Source organism: Poecile atricapillus, chromosome 20 (genome assembly GCF_030490865.1).
Source record: "Poecile atricapillus isolate bPoeAtr1 chromosome 20, bPoeAtr1.hap1, whole genome shotgun sequence".
Taxonomy (NCBI): domain Eukaryota; kingdom Metazoa; phylum Chordata; class Aves; order Passeriformes; family Paridae; genus Poecile; species Poecile atricapillus.
Genome location: NC_081268.1, coordinates 2326505 through 2345338, shown reverse-complemented (window position 1 = coordinate 2345338; position 18834 = coordinate 2326505). Strand labels below are relative to the sequence as shown.

The 18834-nt window shown below is 53.5% G+C and overlaps 2 protein-coding genes across 3 annotated transcripts in view; one reads left to right on the top strand and one right to left on the bottom strand.

Moving 5' to 3' along the window:
• Window positions 1-3952, top strand: part of LOC131586759 (carboxyl-terminal PDZ ligand of neuronal nitric oxide synthase protein-like) — a 31074-nt gene extending 27122 nt beyond the window's left edge. Inside the window, exons 8-10 of one of the 2 annotated variants that reach the window (XM_058853943.1) lie at window positions 92-269; window positions 495-852; window positions 950-3952. In XM_058853943.1, the coding sequence (XP_058709926.1) occupies window positions 92-269; window positions 495-852; window positions 950-1424 (1011 nt within the window). In that variant the 3' untranslated portion in view covers window positions 1425-3952. The remainder of the gene's footprint in view (window positions 1-91; window positions 270-494; window positions 853-949) is intronic. The other variant, XM_058853941.1, reaches the window with a different exon arrangement.
• A 12340-nt stretch (window positions 3953-16292) lies between these two features.
• NDUFA8 (NADH:ubiquinone oxidoreductase subunit A8) lies at window positions 16293-18831 on the bottom strand. Its single transcript, XM_058853787.1, has 4 exons — window positions 18704-18831; window positions 18456-18619; window positions 16998-17163; window positions 16293-16537 (listed from the first exon to the last, which is right to left on the bottom strand). Exons 1-4 carry the CDS (start codon window positions 18752-18754, stop codon window positions 16400-16402), a joined length of 519 nt encoding a protein of 172 aa, XP_058709770.1. The 5' UTR covers window positions 18755-18831; the 3' UTR covers window positions 16293-16399.
• Between the last annotated feature and the right edge of the window lie 3 nt (window positions 18832-18834).

The following is an 18834-nucleotide window of genomic DNA, read 5'->3' as shown; positions in this document are numbered from 1 at the left end:
CATCCCGTTCCCAATCACCCCGTTCCCAATCCCCCGTCCCCAATCACCCCGTCAGCACCACCCTGTTCGCATCTCCCGTCCCGTCTGGCAGGTGCAGCTGCTCAAGGACCAACTGGCGGCCGAGACGGCGGCGCGGATCGAGGCGCAGGCCCGGGTGCGGCAGCTCCTGCTGACCAACCGTGACCTGCTGCAGCACGTCTCGCTGCTGGTGCGGCAGCTGACAGTGCTGGAGGCCCGGGAGGAGCACCGGGACGAGCATCGGCAGCCGGGTGAGCACGGTGACACACTCACTGGGGTGGTTTGGGTGCTGGTGTGCCCCCAGCTCCATCCCTCTGGACAATCGCTGCATTCCCTGCGCTCACAGGAATCAACCGGAGCGCTCCCAGTACCATCCCCAGCAGGCTCTGGGGCATTTCTGCACCACTCACAGTGCAGGGGAGCAGCTGGTTTGGAGATCCCGAGTTTTTCACATGCCCCTTGTCCATCTCTCACAGTTGACCACTCCTTACAAAACCTGTCCCTGGCCCAGTCCCTCTCCCTGAACCTGAAGAACCACTACAGCCTGGATGTCCACGTGCCGTCCACTTCCACCCCCGCCAGCATCCTGGGCAGCCCCGTGGCCCCCGGCTCGCTGCCTTCCCTGGGCCCCAGGGACTCCTACCTCAACCTCGTCAGCCTGGACAGGGGCAGCCACCGCTACAGCAGCAAGGAGGGGGACGAGTGTCTGGCGGTGCTGGAGGGGCAGGATGGGCTCAGCCGGCGCGTGGAGGGCTCCGAGGTCAGCGACTTCGCTCTGCTCAACGGGAACAGCCGGCAGAAGGTGGATGACACAGACAGAGGGGACGAGGACAGGTAGAGTGTGCCACCTCTGTCACACTGTCTGGGAACACCCCGAGTGCTGCAGGTAAACACTTGTGCATCACCTCCTCTCTCTGCTTTCCCTCCGCAGGCGGCAGCCGCCCATTCCCAAGCTCAACCCACCACCACCCATCCTACGCAAAAGGTCAAGCAAGACCTCCCCGAGCCTGGAAGTGGAGGTGAAGTCCGAAAGTACTGCCCACCTGAGCCTACCCAGTGCTAGCATCTCCAGCCTCACCAGCATCACTGCCAGCTCCCTCACCCTCTTGGACCCTGAGGCGAGAACTCCTGCACGGAGTGCTGCCTCCAGCACGGAGCCTGGCCCTGCCGGGACCTGCCAGCGCACTCTGGGCAAGGACAGGACTGGAGAGAGCAGGCCAATGTCCCCCTTGGCCAGCATCCATGACCCAACAGCCAGCGAGACCCTGGCCAAGGAGCTGGTGGCCCTGGGCAGCCCCACGGACACCTCACTGCCCTTCTCCCCTGCTGACGACACCTGCTTGCACATCAGCTTCTCTGAAGATGAGCTGGACACTGCTGTGGGGCCCAGCAGAGTCCCCTCTTAGTGGGGCCACAGTATGTGGTAGCTGGTGGCTGGCAGCCCCAGCAGCTCTGCCCACAGCCCTGTGCTGCGACTGGGGGTCCCTGTGCCCAGGCTACAAGACAGGTCCCTTTCCTGTCCCTGTCCCACATAACAGCTTTCCCCACCCCACAGGATGGGACTGGCCAGCCCTGCCTCAGTCTGCACCAGCTCACACTGCTGTCACACTGCCATCCTGTCCCTGCTCACACAGCCAGGGATGCTCACAGCAGAGAATTCCCAGGGAGCTGAAGGGTGGCAGCCCTGGGCAGGGCATGGCACAGCGATGTGGGACAAGAGGCTGTTCTGGTTCATCAGTTGAACCCCTGAGCAGGGCCACACAGCACAGCCATGGTGTCACTCCCCTGCCCAGCTGCCTGAGGTGTGTCCCAGTGTGTGCCACCACACTGGGTCTCTCCAGGGCTGCCAGTGTCCACCAGCCCCACGCTGTGCCCAGCCCTGCTTTGGGGACAGCATCCCCACCACTGTGTCCCCATGCAGTGATGCCACCACTGCCTCCATAGGTGCCTTCTCCCACTCCCCAGCACCCACTGCCTACACAGGTTGGGCCACCCCTCTGAGGCCACTGATGGGTGTAGGGCTGGCCCTGGGAGCCTGCAGCAGTGGGGGTGACCCCCTAAAGAAGGGTGCACCCCATGTCTTGGGGTCAGGGCAGAGAGCCCTCCCATGCCCCTGAGCTGCTGGTGGCTGCAGGCAGGAGGCTGCTCCTTGCGCAGATTTTAGGGTGTTTGGGTCTGGTCTTAGAAATCTGAGTGTCCTGGGAGGAGTTAAGGTTTAAGGAAGAAGCTGATGGTGGGGTGAAGGGCAGGTTCTGTGGAGGGACCGAGGTGATGCTCATCCACCTTGGTTGTTTGTCAGAGGGTGTTGGGAAAGTGTTGGAGAGTTGAGTTGGGAAGTGTCAAGCAGAAATGGAAACTTGGAGCAGCCGTGCTGCCTGTCCCTGGCATGGTGCTGCTCCTGTGGGGAGAGGGGGGTGACAAGACCTGCACCCAGAGCCCACCATGGCAGTGACAGAGCTGGGAGGGAGCTGGGGACCGGGCCAGGGGTTGTAAAGCTCGGCTGGGCTGTCCCATAGTGCGGTAGCGACAGCCCAGCCCCTCCATAGGATGCTGCGGTTTGGTAATGGACTTTTAAATAAAAAAATAAAGGTGTCAGATTTGCAGAGCCAGTGCTGTGTCTCTGCCCTGTGGGGCCCTCACACAGGGGGTTCTGAGCCTGTGGGATGAACTGGGAACTCCTGGGTATTCCCAAAGAGAAAAGACCCCTGCTGGGAACGACAGCTGAGCCCCTGAGCAGCCCCTGCCAGGATGGGTACCAGCAGGCAGGACTCTGCTCCCCACATGCTCCTTTTGCTCTTTGCTGGTCCCATTTCTACTCCTGAAATAAATTCTGGCCCCAGCACAGAGGATGGAGGGTGGGAGAATGCAGATGGCAAAGCCAGGTGGGATGGGACCAGTGGCATGCCAGAGCACTGGAATCCCAAGGACTGCCTGCAGCCAGGATGGGCAAGAGACCCCTGGCCTCTGCAGACTCCTGACCCTTGCAAGGTGAGGAAGGAAATCCAGGGGCAATTCAGCACAGATGCTCCAGGATGGCCAAGGACCCTGTGAGATTGTCCCCCAGTGGAGGTTGGGAGGCCCAAATGGAGAGACCCAGCACCCAGAACCTCTGTGGGGTCTCAGGGCCACTCTCCATCCCTCCATGGAGTGAGTGCAGCCTCCAGCATGGCAGAGTGGGGAGCAGGGAGCCCCTTCCCCAGGCCCACTGCAGACATCTGCCGGGGGGCTGCCTGCGTGGGGAGGGGGCACTTCCAGCCCAGAGCCTTATTATGCTTCCTTCATGGGAAGAAACTTTTTCCTTTGCTGTCTGCTAAGCTGCTAGCAATCATCAGGCAGGCAGGTGGTAAAGATTCATATCCATCAAACAATGCCATTTAGTTTGTAACCTGTGACTAAATCTGGTGTTAGCTTTAATTTCAGAGTCTGCTTTAGGGCTCGCTTGTTAATCTCTATGCAAAGCAGATGAAATGAATATGCAGCATTTTGGATGTAATTGTACGGCTTCAATTCAGCACTATAATTTTCCAAACAGGATCTTGCAATCAAGCTTCTATTCATTAGTGTATAAACAATTTAGTTTCTCAGCTCTCCAGTATGCCAATCATCTCAATGGAGTGAGCATCTCCGACAGAAAGAGGAGGAAAGTTTCCTTTGTGTAACAGAGGTAAAAGTTGCTCCATACTTCAGACAATTCCCGCCCAGCAGATCCAGACCATTCCAACAGAAGTGGACGGTTCCTCGTGCTCCCACAACACTGACCAGCTGCAAACACCACTCAGGGGGATGATGCTCCAGTGATCTCCCAGCTCATGTAGCCCCAGGCCCTTCAGGAATCCTGCGTGTGAGACCTCAGCGGATCCCACAGCACCAGGCTGCCTGGAAAGGTGTAAACATGCAGCACCTCAGCACACCCCAGTGCTGCCCAGGGCTCCCCGGGGAGGAGTGGCCACCCCACTCTGGGGAGGGAGTGGCCACCCCAGCCCAAGCCCCCTCCACGTCCCCATCCCCCCGATACCGCACACCCCACGCCAGCTCAGCTTTCCTGGCCAGCGCCACAGGACAGAGCCCTGGGGACATCCCACACCTGGGGCCAGTGGCAGCTCTTCCATGGAGGACAATGCCGGGGTGACACAGGAGTGGGTGGGGGGCAGGCGTTGATCTCCGGGGCTCAGCACCCTCATGGCTGGTGCTTTCCTCAGCGGGGACCCGAGGGTGCCTGCGGCCCCCGCCCGCATCCCCATCCCTGCGCACCCATCGCCCTCCTGGGAGGTGAGGAGGGACCAGCCCAGAGCCGCGACAAAGGGAAGCGCCGTCGGCGGAGCCGCTCAGCGCGATCTCCGTTTCCAAATGAATATCGACAGCGCTAATTACAGGCCGCCATGCAGACAGCTTATTAGCTTGTCACAAAAAGACGGTATTGAACTCGGAGCCCGCGGTATTCACGGAGCGCAGCAAGACGCTCCCCAGACAGCACAGCGAACCAGGCAGGCGAACAACCTCCAGCAAAACTAATTACTTCCTGATTGTCTACGGCCACCCACTGGGTATAATAGTATAGACTAAATTTGGCATATACATAACTAAGCACTCGGCACCAATTTGGTGTACAATAATCATCTTCTGTGTTGCATAATTAAAATCTGATCACTTGGAATAATTATTTCATATTCCCAGTATCGGGTGAAGATTGCATAATGTGGCAGAAGTGTGAGCCTGGCAGTGGAGCGATCCACTTCCAGAGGCGTGAGCCCCCCGGGAAGGACAATCCCGGCTGCGGCCGAGGGGCTGTGCGGCCTCGGTCAGTGCGATCACCTTCTCCCCGCTGTCCCCAGCGGGAGCCGGTGCCAAACACGGCCCCGGTGGGGCAGGACTGTACCCGGCAGGACAGGCTGTCCTGCTGTCCCCACGCAAACACTCTCCCCATTGACCTTTCCAGCCTGGCTGCTGCCCCGCTGCCCGCCCGGCCGGGATGCTCATCGCCCGACTCCATTGTGCTCGTGCATCTGCTAAAGGCATTTGGAAAGACACGGCAATAAAATATAAAAATCAAGTGGAACGTGTGTGTCTAATCCATTAACTTCCTCCGGCGGCTCCCCGGGGATCCGGTGAGGAGCAGAAAGAATACGTGGATATTGCACGCGCCCTGGCACCTTGTCCCCGGGCCAGCCCCGCCGCTGGCCGCTGCCACGGGCTCATAAATCACTGCGGGCGACAGCGTTTCACAGCTCGCTTCCCAGCCAGGATATGGCCATTCCTGCTGATTACACGGCCGGCGCGCGGGGGAAGCTGCATCTCCCACTTCCAGGAAGGGAGGATCCGCAAGGAAAAAGCATTGATAAAAAGAAGAACGAAATCAGCTTTGTTCACGTTGCGAATCTCCCATTGTTCCTGCTGCGGCCGTCAGCCCTCGCTGGAGAAAGTATTTCCTCAGCGATAAATCTCCTGGGCTCCTTGCAGCCCTCGCCTTGGCACCAGACTCTCCTCAGCTTGTTTTGAAAGAAAAAGCACTTTTGGCTACAAGCCCCCTGTGAGGTGCACTGGGCAATTCATGGGGTGAGTTTGGGGGGTGAAGGACAGCCCTGGGGCAGGGGGCAGTGGCTTGGCACTCATCCCAGGGGTCTCTGGCCCATGTCCCCAGTCAGGGCCACACCAGGGGGACATGCACTGCTGCTCCCAAAAGCTCCACTCCCATCCCGCAGCTCACGGCACGAGCCAGGGAAAGTGAGTCTGACCGGGGCCACGCTAATCCCAGCGCTGAAACGTGGAGCTGGCGGTGGCCAAGCACTTGGAATACGGGAGTCAGGCTGACAGTTGTACAAGAAAAATAGATCAAGTTTCCAAGAAAATAGAGCAGAGTCGATCTGATTTTCATCAGCATCTTCAGCTGCCTTTCGGGAAGCCCCAGCCTGCTCCTCATTCCTGCTCTCCGCTTTACAAACCACTTAATTCCTTGTTGCTTTGGAAACCCTCACAAAGACCCTCTGCATCCCCCAAAATAACGAGCAACAGATGCTGCTTTGACCTCAGCAACTTCCTGGAAACATACATTTGTCAAAATAAAAATAAAAAGATTAATGTGAGGAAGGCTTTTAAATTATAAGGAAACAGCAGACAGAGCCTGGCCACGCACGCTGAGCCCTCGGACTGGGGAGAGACCCGGGAATGGGCAGGGAGAGGCTGTGGGACCAGGGTCCCCATGAGGCTGGGGACCCAGAAGAGCTGGGTCTGGCAATGCTGCCCACAGCCAGGGGACACCAGGAGCAGGCTCAGCTCTCCTCCTTCCCTCATTTCTTGGTTTATAGGAGCAATTTGTCTCTTTTACAGAGCCTTAAACCCCCTTTCCCCATCCCACAGGGGAGGAGATGGGCACACAACAGGTCACCAGGCACTTTTGGGTTACGAGCACTTGGACACCAGTGGGTTTCATCCTCCCACTCTGGCTGCAGCCACCTGGTACATCCTGGGGACAGAGCTCATGCACAGGCACAAACACTTCCCAACAGCACCAGAGATGCTCAGCAAGGGCTTCTGCCAGGATTTGTGACAGCCACACTGGTGAGTGACACAGCCTGACCCACAGCACAACCTACCCCACCAAAACCCTGCACCCACAGCACTCACCAGAGCTGCAGGCAGGGAGGTTCCACATGCTCCACACAGGGGAAGGCCCTTTTCCCTCCCAGCTTGATGGAATCAGTCAAAAACAAACTGCTGGGATGGGCCTCCTCCTTGGTCTGGTGGGAGGTGGGCTGGGGGTTTGTGCACCTGGGGTGGGAGAGTCATGGGCACATTGGGCATTCCCATGCCCATCCTCATTCAGCTCATTCATGCTTTCTGCTGCTGCATGACAAGACCTGACCAGGGGACTTGAGGGACAGTCCCAATGTGAGGGTGTTTTCTCCCAGGGGACCCCATCACCAGGCTGGGGGTGCACCTGTGTTGGTGAGAGGCTGCAGTGCTCAGGCCCTGCTGCCATGGGGCAGCCAGTGCCATAAGGGTATCACTGTCCCCTGCTCGTGCTGGGGTGTGACAGTGGCACAAGGGTCAGCACAATCTGTGCCAGCACCACAGGGTGTGTGGGGTGCTGCTGCACAGGAAATGCAAATCCTGACCCGGGCTGGGCCAGGGGCTCTGCCTCCCCAGGAGTCTTGTGGTAGCCATGACAACAGCCATATACATTTACATATCCTTCCCTTAATCACAGGGACATCCAGAGCAACTGTCTTCGTGGGGTTGTTTCCATCCCACCAAAGGACATTTCAGTGTTCTCCACCTCACACCCACAGCTGCCCCTGCATGAGGAGCAAATCCTCTGTGTCACCCCTTCCCTGGAGCCCCTGGTGTGGGGCAGCTCTCCAGCCCCTACCCACCCAAGGTGCCACAGGCAGCTGCTGGCACCCAGAGTCCTCCACCACTGCAGCTGCTTTCCTATGAGCCCCATGGCCACAAGATTCTTCTGCTTTACGTCGCGTGGCCTCTTCCCTGCACCTGTTTCACAGGTGGGACAGGCTGCCTTCCCTGCAGGGAGAAGCCACCCAGAGTGTGCCCCCCAGCCAGGGCAGAGGCTGGAGAGGTGGCAGTGGGGAAAGGACCCACAAAATTACTTTCCATCATGTAAATGAGGCATAAGGAAATGCCGGTGAGCTCGTTGGTGCCGGCAGGTGCGTGTGGACACTGCCAGCTCCCAACAGCGGTGCCAGGGTCCTCCTGTGCCAAGGGATACCGCGAGCCGTGCTGGAATGTGGGCACAGTCGGCCCTGCTGGCAGTGTGAGCCGAGGACGGAGGCTGAGCCCCGGCTGCCTCCAGCTCCTGCCCTGCCCACCCCGAGGCTCTTCCCTGCAGGTTCCAGCTGGCAGCACCTCTGCACTGCCAGGAGCCTGGAGTTAGTCCTAAACTGGGAATGGGAGCCCATGTGCTGAGTTCCAGGGAGGAGAAGAGCCATAGAGGGGAGCATACTAAATAATTGCTGCTCTGCACAGAGCATCACACAGAGCAGTGCCTGCAGCCCCCAGCACGGCCAGGAACAGAAGGGCTCTCCCAGGGAGCTGCAGGGACACAGTCCCCTCTGCTCTGGCTGCCCCTCTCCTGCCTCCTGGGTGCTCCAGGGGCACTGCAGCACCAGGGGCATGCTGCCAGCGTGGCAACACCTGCCAGCCTGGCATTACCTGTGGCATGGCTGCAGCTCCCAAGGGACTGGACAAATGCCACAGCTCCTCGTGCAGGCACAGCAGGTCCCACCTTCACACGTCCATGGGGCCACCATGCCTGCACCACAGTCACCCCAGGTTTCTGTGCTCTGTTCAGCCCATGGGGCTCTGCAGGGGTGCTGAGCCAGGGCACCTGCCCAGAGCATCACACTCTCCTTGTGTCACCTCTGGGAGCCCCTGGGGACACTTGGTGGCTCACCCCAGCTCAAAGCCCCAGCAAGGAGTGCTGTGTGTACAGGGGGCTGCCGGAGGGCTTGGAGCAGCCCTGCCCTGGCCCCGCACCACCGGCATTCCAGACCCACCAGTTTCCTCTGCCCTTTCCACTGAACCAACCCGTGGAAAGTTTTATAAACTTGAGGAAATGCAAGTCAAAGCAGAAGGAGCCCAAAGCTGAGCTGAAGCGTGACCTCAGCAACCTCCCCTTTGTCCAGCCCGGGACCTCACTGTCATCTGTCAGCATTTGCTGAATCTCCTCCTTAGGGGACACTCCAGGCCCTTCCGCAGGAGCGGGGCCTCCCCACAGCCCTGCTCCTCTAATGACTCTGTTATCTCTTGTTATCTCTGTCACTTCCACCTCTGCTTCCCTCCACCGGCAGAGTGGTGATGCCCCCCCCAGCCAGGCAGTCCCAAAGGAGCAGCATCCCAAACCTCTCATGGCTGGATTCATCCTGCTGGGCTGTGGGATGGGGCTGTCCCCATGCTTGGTGGGGCAGTGGCTGGGATGAAGGTTTGATAGAGCAGCTCAAGCAGCACTACAGCTCACAGGTGAACAGTATTCTACAAATGCTACTCCCATCCCATCCTACACCATCCCATTCCTGCTCCAGACATGATGGGAGGTAGAACCTGGCAGAACAGAGCACAGGGGAAGATGGAGCACAGTTTGCTGTCTGAAGCATGAACCTGCCTGGCTGATGAGAGGGCACTGACAGGCAGGGAGGGTTTGGTGCAAAGGAAGGAAATGGAAGAATTAAATCCACAGAACTTCCCTGCTTTTGTTCTCTCTCCCGCCCCCGCTCTTCTCCTTGGCCGCTTGCTCTTCTTGCTGGATGTGTATGGCTTGATACTACCCAAGCAAGCTGGAAACAGGGTATATCAGCTGAAAGCAATTTACTTTGAAATCCAGCTGCCAGATTTTCCTTCATTTGTTTACTTTTAAATGCTTTTTTAAAAGCCAAAGTACACAAGGCAGCCAAATTGCTGACATGTGTGCCGGGCCGGTACCCCGCAAATGCTGCATTCTTTCATGTCCTCCTGGGCTCAAATCCACTCATGTTTATTTAAAATATGTAGAACACTTCAGCACTATTAAGGACCATGTTTTATAGTAAATGGAAAAAGATTTCCTTGCAGGCCAAGGGGAGAGGAAAAGAATCACTTCAATTCAGTTTTGTTCCGACAGCACTTTGCCTGCCCACCAGGGCCCAGCCACCCACATCCCACCGACGGGCTCGGCCTGACGCCAGGACCCGGGAGCTTGGGCTGCTCCAGGTGCTCTGCAAACATTGGAGACAGGTGGACACAGAGCCCCAGTAGTGCTTGTGGGGCTCAGCCTCTCTTCCCCCAGTTCCATGGGACAGGTGGCCTGTGGTGGCTGAAAGAAACACCAAGATGGGGCTTGAAGTCCCTGAGGTTCTCCACACCTTGAGCCTTGGTTTAACACAGGATTTCACCTGGGAATGTGGAAAGCTACAGGTGAGATACCTGTGACCACAGCTACAACCCCAGGGTGAAAAAGGAGAGGAAACAGCAGTGACCAGGCAGGAACAGCCTGGCAGGGACACCGAGAGGGAGCAGACTCGCTCCCAACAGAGAATGAGACACCACAGGCTTACTCCAGATGACAAGGAATGACACATCCTCTCAAAAGTAGGATACAGATGAAAATGGATAGCAAATATGTATTTTAAGGTCAACAACAGCTAAAAGGGAAGTAGATATTCAAATTCAGAGTTTTTAAGTGCATTGCTAATGCGGGTATTTGGTGAGGGAATGAGGCTGGAAGGGGCATTTCCAGTTAATGTTGCCTTTCCTCAAATCACCCGTCTGTGGCTGACACAAGCTGAACTCTGTGGTGTAATGTAAGGATGTGCTTCAGAAAATGAAAATGTCAATAAACAGCAGATAAATTCTGCAGGCCTTTGTTGCTGCTCAAGCTGAAACAAACACAGAAAGGCAACACAGAGAAAGGAGCAAGGAAGTGACATCTTTTTAATCAAATAAAATGCTACCAAAACCAAAGCTGGACTATGGCTCTGTGAACACATTAATGTGCCTCTGACAGACCCACCTGAAAGAAAACACTGCTGATGTAGCCAGAATTGCTCTGGTTTGTGTCCTAGAAAAAAATCACAAGAAAGCAGAAACCTCCACTTATTAATTTCTGATGATTTAGAGAGTACAGCACCTTCAGAGTTTTATTGTAATTAGCCAGACTAGTAAAGCTTCAAAAGGATTCCTCCAGTGGAGTCCCAGACCCAGATTATGTCATGCCTGAGCACAACCTCCCACAACTGGTTTCACTCATGGTTAGAAGAAACAAAGGCTCTGAGCAAGCAGTGATGGAGAGCAGAGAGGGGTGTGCAAGGGCTGGATGCTACACGTGTTCTGGGGACTGTCTCTCCTGTACCCTCCTCCCTTGCTCCCTGCACACAGCCATTCCCAGCACCGGCCAAGGACAGCTCTGAGCAGAAAGCAGGGTGCCACCATTGTGATCTCTGAAAGGCAGGAGTTCAGAATTGGGAAATACCCCTCCAAGAGTACTGAGAGAGACATTTCTCCTCTTCCAGCCTGCAGTGAGGTCTCCAGCTGCCTCTCCAATCACAGAGCTGGGTGCCCACAGAGGGCAGAGGCTCTGAGGCAGGTGGCAGCCACTTCTCTGCCCACCCACACCCTGTGGCTCCTGCTGCTCTGGGGAAGGACAGCAGCACAGGGCCTTGGGCTGTGCCTGCCCTGCCCAGGCACAGCTTCCCCCAAGACTCCTCTAAGGCACTTCACAAGGACAAAGACAGTAAACAAGCAGAGAGCTGTGCTGGGTGGAACCACCCCATCGCAGAGGAGCCAGGGCAGAGAGGGAAGTGACAGTGCCCCAAGGCCACACAATGAGATAGTGACAGGCAGGAAAGGGAAGCTGGGTTGCCTGTCCCCTGTGCAGGGTTATACCCTGCTGCTCCTGTTCTGCTCTTCTCTGTCCCTTCTGCAACACTGGTCTGAGAGATAGAAAACAAACACATGAAAGCCTGTAAAAATAAAAAGCCCAGTAACTGGTAGTAGAGACTCCAGCAGCTGTAGGGAGCCAAAAGCTTCTTGGAGGGGGTTGGATGGAAGTCGAGTTTCCCTCCCTGCTTGTATTGTATTTCTTTCCTCTGCCAAAATGTGCTTCTTGAGCCTTGGGCAGAGCTCTCAGCGGCTGACCCTCACCTTCCTCTGTTTAGCCTGGAGCACAGGCTGGCCACAAGCGCCCGAGGCCGCGCCAAGGGACGGGCAGAGCCGCCCGCTGTGCGCACACGGCCGGGTCAGCTCCGCTGCCAGCGGCTTCCTGAGAGCCACAGCCCAGGCCACAGCCTGGGGAGCAGCACAGGGAGCCGGGGGCACAGCCTGGAGAGAGCCCGGGCTGGCCACGGGAGGGGCAGCGAGGGGAGAGGGTTTCACTGATCCCACATTTAGGGGCTCCATCCAGCCCTTTTCTCCCAAAGCTGGGTCAGGTTCCTGTCTCGGCACAGCTGCACACAGGAGGCAGTGAGAACAAAGCAGAGGTCAGACAGTGCTCTAACCAAAGGGGTAATTCTCGCTCCATTAAAATCCTCGCTCCTGTTTGCATGGAAGCAGAACGCTGTGCTACTACTTATAAAGAGCTGAACCACCCTCAGGCTGACTCACAGCCCTTAACAGAGCTGCCATGCTGATTTTACAAATATTAGAGCAATGCCTCAGATTCAGGGTTTTTTGTGGTTTAACCTATCAACTTGGGAGTAGACCCATAGCTCTTTTATAGAGCTCCCCTTCCCTGTATTTTATTTCCTTTCTTGGTGCCAGAATTGGAGCCAAAGCCTTGCTTAACAAAGCAACAGCCATGGCCATTCTTCCCAGCCCTCATTTACCCTGGTGGGAAGGGAGAAATTAATTTATACCCTATCAAAAGTGCAAAAGCTGTTTGCCATTTTGTGCTGCAGAACACAGTGTGAACCAAACACTCCCTTGAACCACCTGCACTTGCCAAGCCCAGCCAAGAGCACAGGAACTTGAAGATTGGAATCCTTTTGTTCAAGCACCAGCAACAGACAAATGTGATCTAAGATATTTTCAGGCAGCAGCAATGGGGAGATACTTGGGATGCAGGCAAGGTAAAAAGAGCTTTTACCCCATTAATTGATCTCTTCTTTGAGCCCCTATTCCTGAATATATGAGGTTTAGCAAAACTCTCAATGTCACAGCAGCTTCTGCTTGTGCCCCAGCCCAGGTACAGCCTGGGGCACAGGGGAATGGGGCTCTCCTCCCTCACTGCCGGCCCTTGCCAAGCACAGAGGAACCTGCACCGTGCCTGTGTGGGGCTTGCCAAGGCTGTGGCAGCACGTGGGAGTGCAGAAATTTGTTGAAGCAGAAACCAAGCCCAGGAATAACTCCTGCACCAGCAAGAGCTGCTGCTGACCTGCCTTGGGGGTCTGGGAGCCACCCCTCCTCCAGCATCTGCTTCTGCTTGCAGTGCTGATTTAATGCTTTAAAGTTAAACTCACACCACGGACTATTTGCTTCTAGTTTGCTGTGCTGTGTTTTCTCAGACCTCCTCCCTTTGCCAAAGCACTATTTGCACTCAGCCACGCAGAAGGAGCCTTAGATTCAAGTCCCCAAGTAGAAGGGCTCACATAAAAAAACCCAGAAAATTATTAACAGGAGTTATTAACATTAGTAAAACCATTTGGTGAGACCATGTCTGTTCCTAACAAAGATAAATAATGTGCTTTCATACAAACGTAATTGCAATTGACCTGCTCCCCCCATCCCTGCCTGTCCCGCTCATTTCACACCAGCCCCACAGGTGCAGAACCATCCTGCTCTCTGTTGCACCAGGGTCATCTCCTTTCTGGATTCAGAGAAGGAATCACAATGTACACTGTGACTTCCCAGCCACCTCCATCTACTTTGACTCTACCTTAACTTCCTTAAATCACATCAAATGTGACTGAGGCAATCATTCTCAACCATTTTTCTTCCCCTTCTCCTTCCATACTCAAGAGGTTTTATATGTCGGAAGACTCAAGTAGAGACAATGTGAATTTTATAACAGACAAAGAATCTAATCAAGTTTCTGTATTTAAGTGGCCTTCAGATTTTCATGACGGCAAAATTTTCACAGAGATGCCCAAAATCAGCTTAACGCAGCCACAAGAGGGAGTCTGAAATCTGTTACTGCCCAGATGGATTCTGGCTTCTAAACTCTTCCAGTGTTTGAGCACAGAGAGAGCTTCAAAAGGGTTGTACTGTCCTGAATTGAACAGAACCATTTGAAACCAGGGCATCTCTAACTGCCAGATGATTTGGAGAGAGCCATTCTCCTCAGAAATACACTGTTGTGCTAGTGCCACATAAGTCTGCTGCACCAGAAATTCACAGTCCCACCTCACTGAGACTTGAAATTACGCTCAGATTTTACTCTTCCCACCCACAGTCTGAAAGAATGGAGCAGGTTCTGCCGAATCTGATAGTGGAACACTGGCTTAACATTTTGTTAATTTAACATGTGATTAGAAACTCTGGCAAAGCTGAGAGCCCACAGCACAACAAATAACACTTCTCACAGGGCCAGGGAAATATCTGTGTCTGCTCTCCATCTGCCAAAAAATTGTCAAGACACATTCCTCAAAAATATTTTTATGGTCTTTACTGAATCTCAATATCCACTTGTTCGAGTTTCCATTACAGTTCCAAAGGGGCATCTAGGTTTGAGTAAAGCCACAGGATTTTGAGCAGAAATAGCTGCATTCAGGCACTGTTCAAAGCACCATGAGAAGCCACTGGCAACACTTTTCCAGAGATTTAGCCAAGAGATAAAGACTAGAAACAATTTTCACAAAGAAGTTAATGAAGGAAATGCTCAGAGTACAATTCCATTCTACTTGACTTCATCACTCCATTGTCCTCCTCTGCTGATCTCTTTTGTACTTTCACCTGCCCACCCCTGCTTGAAACTGAAGAGGAAATCTAAGCCAGCAGACAGTTAATTCTGAATTTAAAGCATGATCAGTGTATCATTACTGGATCCCACAGCTCTGACCCAAGAGGCTGTAGATTCAACTGTCAAGAAACAGATGAACAATCTTAAACCTTTGAGGCTTCAGCATAAATCACTTTTTTTTTTTTTTTTTTTTTTTTTTTTTTTGCTTACAGTACTAGCCAACTTAAGGGTGGGGTTCCTATCAGGCTGTTGAAAAAAACTTGCCCCCCTACTTATGAATGTCTTTCTTTTCAGAAGCAATCTAACAGGAGAAAATACTCTTTAATTGTGATTAGGAGCTGACTACTGGAATGCCCATGCCTGTCTATTCCAAAGCAGATGTTCAGCAGTGCAATGGTTCATCCAATATGCTGACAATTGTAAGTTATTAACAGAACATGGTTAAGATCTAGAAACTCCTGATCAACTGTTGGAGTGGGTCAGCAAAGATCTGATGTGATACATGTTAACATCCCAGAAGAATTTATCTTCCACTCGGCCAAACCTCATTTCACTTACTCAGCTGAATGTAATTAGACCCCAAGCTTGTCCTAATTTCAGTCTCTGCAGAGACGGGTTGTCTTTCTTCAGCAAGATGTGACTGCTCAGAGATGGTGGCAGTGATTGGCAAGGAGAAACTGCAAAGGTGCAGCACCAGCTCTCTATTTAGGCAATGAGCTGCTAAGACAGCCTGGTATGTACATTAAAATGCAAAGATAGCACCTACTTTGAGTTTCAGTCAATGCACCCCAGCAGAAAGGAGCAAGAACCCAGAAACCACACAGAGCACAAGCTATTTTTAGATAAATGCTATACAATTTTCCCTCTAGCTCCATGGATCAGAAACATATCCTGCAGCTATAGAACCCTTAAGTTTAGTCCCACCTCAAACAAGGAAATGGCAAATCATCAGATCCTCCTAGGAGCAGGCTACTCAAGGAGCAGAGCACAGCTCCACTCTTTGCCATGGTTCAGGTGAGACAATCTCACCCAGAGCAAGTTAAACTACATGTTGCTTCGGAAAAACAAGTTCACTGGCTTTTGACTGACCTTTAAAAAAGGGGTTTTGTTATTAGGTGGAGGTGAATGAAAGACTAGATCTAACTCCTATAAAAACATGACTTCCAAATATTGTAGAAAAGGTAAATTTTAAAAAGCTCACTAACTCCTCTATCAAAAAAAACCACCACAGTGAAAAATTGGGAAGGATTTGCCCCAAACCCTGTAAGTCAGGGCCTTGAGACAGAATACAAGCTTCTTTCCTACAGTGCTTAATGGGGCACAAGATCCTTTAGGGGAAATTTTTTCCTGAAAAGTGTTGAAAATTTAATATGATTTTTCTGATAAAGTAGCTTGTGTTCCCCCAATAGAACAATCCAAAAACTGGAGGTCCCTGACCAATGTTGTGTGAGCAGCTGAGAAGCACAACAGGGATCTTTATGGCAGAAACAGCACTGCCCCCATACCTAGCAAATGCCAGATTCCACTAACTCCTTGCTCCAAGACAGATTTTCAGTTAAACCTCTACAGGAGTTCCTTGGAAAAAATGCACAATTATCAGTTGCAAGACTAAGGGAAGACATTAATGACTTGTTTGTTCCCAGAGTTTCCTTGATCCATGAGGCAATGTTCTCAGAAAGTAAATCAAGTCTCACGCCAGTTTGTGATTGATGGGACAGCAGTCAAAGACTGGAACTACGTTTGCACACATCACAGACAATCCTGGTAATCACCATCTGACGTTACTGGTGCCCAGAGGGTCCCAAGGGCTGTGTGACTGCAGAGAGCTCTGAGCAAAACAGGGAAATGCATTGTTCTTGTTGCTATGAGTTTAAAGAACTCTGCTCAGCCATGCAATGGTTTGGGGCTCTTTAATTATTAGTAATATCCAGCACACACCACGCAATTTACATGTGCAAGTGCCACATCTCTGCACTTGAGTCATTGCACAGCCTGCCCAATTCACCAGGACCAGAAAAAGAGCCTGCTGCCAAAGGGAGAGGGCTTCAGCTCCCCTTCAGTGGGTGGGTTTGGCTCTGGTCTGGGTCTAGAGTGATAGGCATTCTCAGGCAGAGGACGGTCTGTCTTCACCTTCGTAACCTGGAAAGAAATGCAAAGAAGTGACACAACTTCTCACAATATTTAATAGCCAAGTTGAGTCAGAACTTCAAGGAAGAACTACCAAGAAGAACCAAACAATAGTAAGGACACATTGTTCAGCTGATGAGAGCCCCTCAATATTTCTAAGAGAAGGGATGGGCGTTTCATCACAACTACAGAGTAGCTCCATGTGAGCATGAGCTTCATTCCTAAAGGAGAAGCTTCTACACCAGGAAAAGCTAAAAGCAATCATTTAGTTGTCTCAGAAAAGCACAAGTCTTCTGGAAAAGCAACCCTGAAAAATTCTGCCAGCCTTGACTTCTGTTATCCCACAAACTTCCAGCGCCGGGCTCACAAATCACCATCAGGCCAAGAGATGCTGGAGACCTGCTCTGGACAAAACGTGCATAAAGGAGGGAGAGCAGGATCCACCTGTCTGCCCAAAAGGATAAGAAGTTACCTTGGAGAGGTCTCCCAGGTCGGGCCTCACCCAGCCCAGCTTGTCCAGCACGCAGGAGTCGAAGGCTGCCTGCTGCTTGCGGCAGCGGCGCAGCTCCTGCTGGTTGGTGTAGTCGATGCACGTCCAGTACGCCGTGAAGGGCTCGGCGCAGTGCGTCCGGATGCTCCTGGGGACACCACAGGCACAAACCCCTCAGCAAGCACCACTCAGAGCTCTTCTCATTCCGGCCTCAGCTCGGGATAAAGTGGGTTTTGCAGCTTTAAGTTCTCAGGAACATCTAAACCTTAAGTCAAGTCAGTATTTGATACAAATACCTGTGAAATTTCCATGGCTGCAGCTACAATTAATGACAGTAATGACTTAATTGATATGTGGAGAAAATTTTTGCTGGGTAGATGCTCACAGCTCCTCTACAGGACATCTTTGTTTTGCCAAATAATTTAGTTACATTATATGGGGCTCTAATACTTCCAAATAATTTTGTGTCTAAAGCTCAAAAATAACTTAGAACAGAAGTTTTAGCTGCTACACTGGAAGCAGACATGCCTTGAGATAATTAAATTAGGTCTTTTATAAACAGTTCTGGCACATGCCTTGGATCTACATGTTTGGTCAGGAGAGGCAGGTGGTGCACCTGCTCAAGCTTTCCCAGTAGTTCACCTGTGAGACAGGGAGGACAGACAATGCAATGCTCAGGTTGGTTTCTTGGAGTTCATCACACAGCTGCAAGGTGCAGCAGCCTCACATCACTGCCCTGAGCTCCCAACAAAAACCCCAGGCCGTTTGCTCTGGAGCAAAGGCAAAAGAGCTTCAAGTGACAGGATAAATTCATGTATAAATAAGCAAGACAAAACACAAGGGCTCTATCCCCAGGAGTTTAACTTTAAGAAGCAAGTATAAAAGTTTTGAAGGCGGGGATGGCAGTAGCATTTTTAATTGGAATTACAGAATAGTTTGGGCTGGCAGGAACCTTTAAGTTCATCTCATTCCACACCCTACCATGGACAGGGGACAACTTCCACTATCCCAGATTGCTCCAAGCCACATCCAGCCTGGCCTTGGACACTTCCAGGGATGGAGCAGGCACAGCTTCTCTGGGCAACCTGTATCAGGGCCTCACCACCCTCACATTCCTTCCTAATACCTAATCTAAACCTGCCCTCTGTCAGTGTGAAGCCATCCCGCCTTGTTCTGTCACATCACACCCTTGTCACAAGTCCCTCTCCAGCTCTCTTGTAGCCCCTGCTGCTACTGAAAGTTGCACTAAGATCACCCCAGAGCCTTCTCTTCCCGAGGCAGAAGAGGAGCAGCTCTCGCAGCCTGTCTCCACAGCAGAGGTGCTCCGCTGGAAGGGGTGACCGCCAGCGCTCGAATGACACTGCCGGGCACGGGCCCGCAGCACCGTCACCTCCAGGCCCGTGGGGCTGCGGCGGCCCCTCCCGGCCGGGGGCCGCTCACCTGAAGAAGTCGAGGGCGCACTGGTTCACCTGCCGGCCCTCCCTCAGGCACTTGCGCGGGTCCTTCTCCTCCCAGCGGCACAGCATGAACTCCTTGTTGGGCCGGTCGCACTGCGAGCCGTAGTGGTGCGCCGCGGCCTTCAGCACGGAGGAGCTCACCGCCACCTGCGGCGGGGCACAGCGGCCGTGAGGGCGGGCGGGGAAGGAAGAGCAGGGCGGGGAAGGTCCCGCCGGCCCTCACGCACTCACCTCCTGCACATCGAGCTCCTCGAGCGGGGGCACCCGCAGCACCCCGGGCATGGCGGCTCTCCTTGAGCGCCCTCAGCGCCCGCCCCGCCCCGCGCACGCGCCGCTCGGGGGGCGGGGCCGGGCAGGGGGCC

Bases quoted from the DNA above. Each gene is read 5' to 3' on its own strand.
- NDUFA8 (XM_058853787.1), bottom strand. From the start codon at position 18,754: ATGCCCGGGGTGCTGCGGGTGCCCCCGCTCGAGGAGCTCGATGTGCAG. The intron at 17,164-18,455 runs GTGAGCGGCCCC...TGGTGTCCCCAG, and splicing joins TGCGCCCTCGACTTCTTCAG to GAGCATCCGGACGCACTGCG. The intron at 16,538-16,997 runs GTAACTTCTTAT...ATTTCTTTCCAG, and splicing joins ACCTGGGAGACCTCTCCAAG to GTTACGAAGGTGAAGACAGA.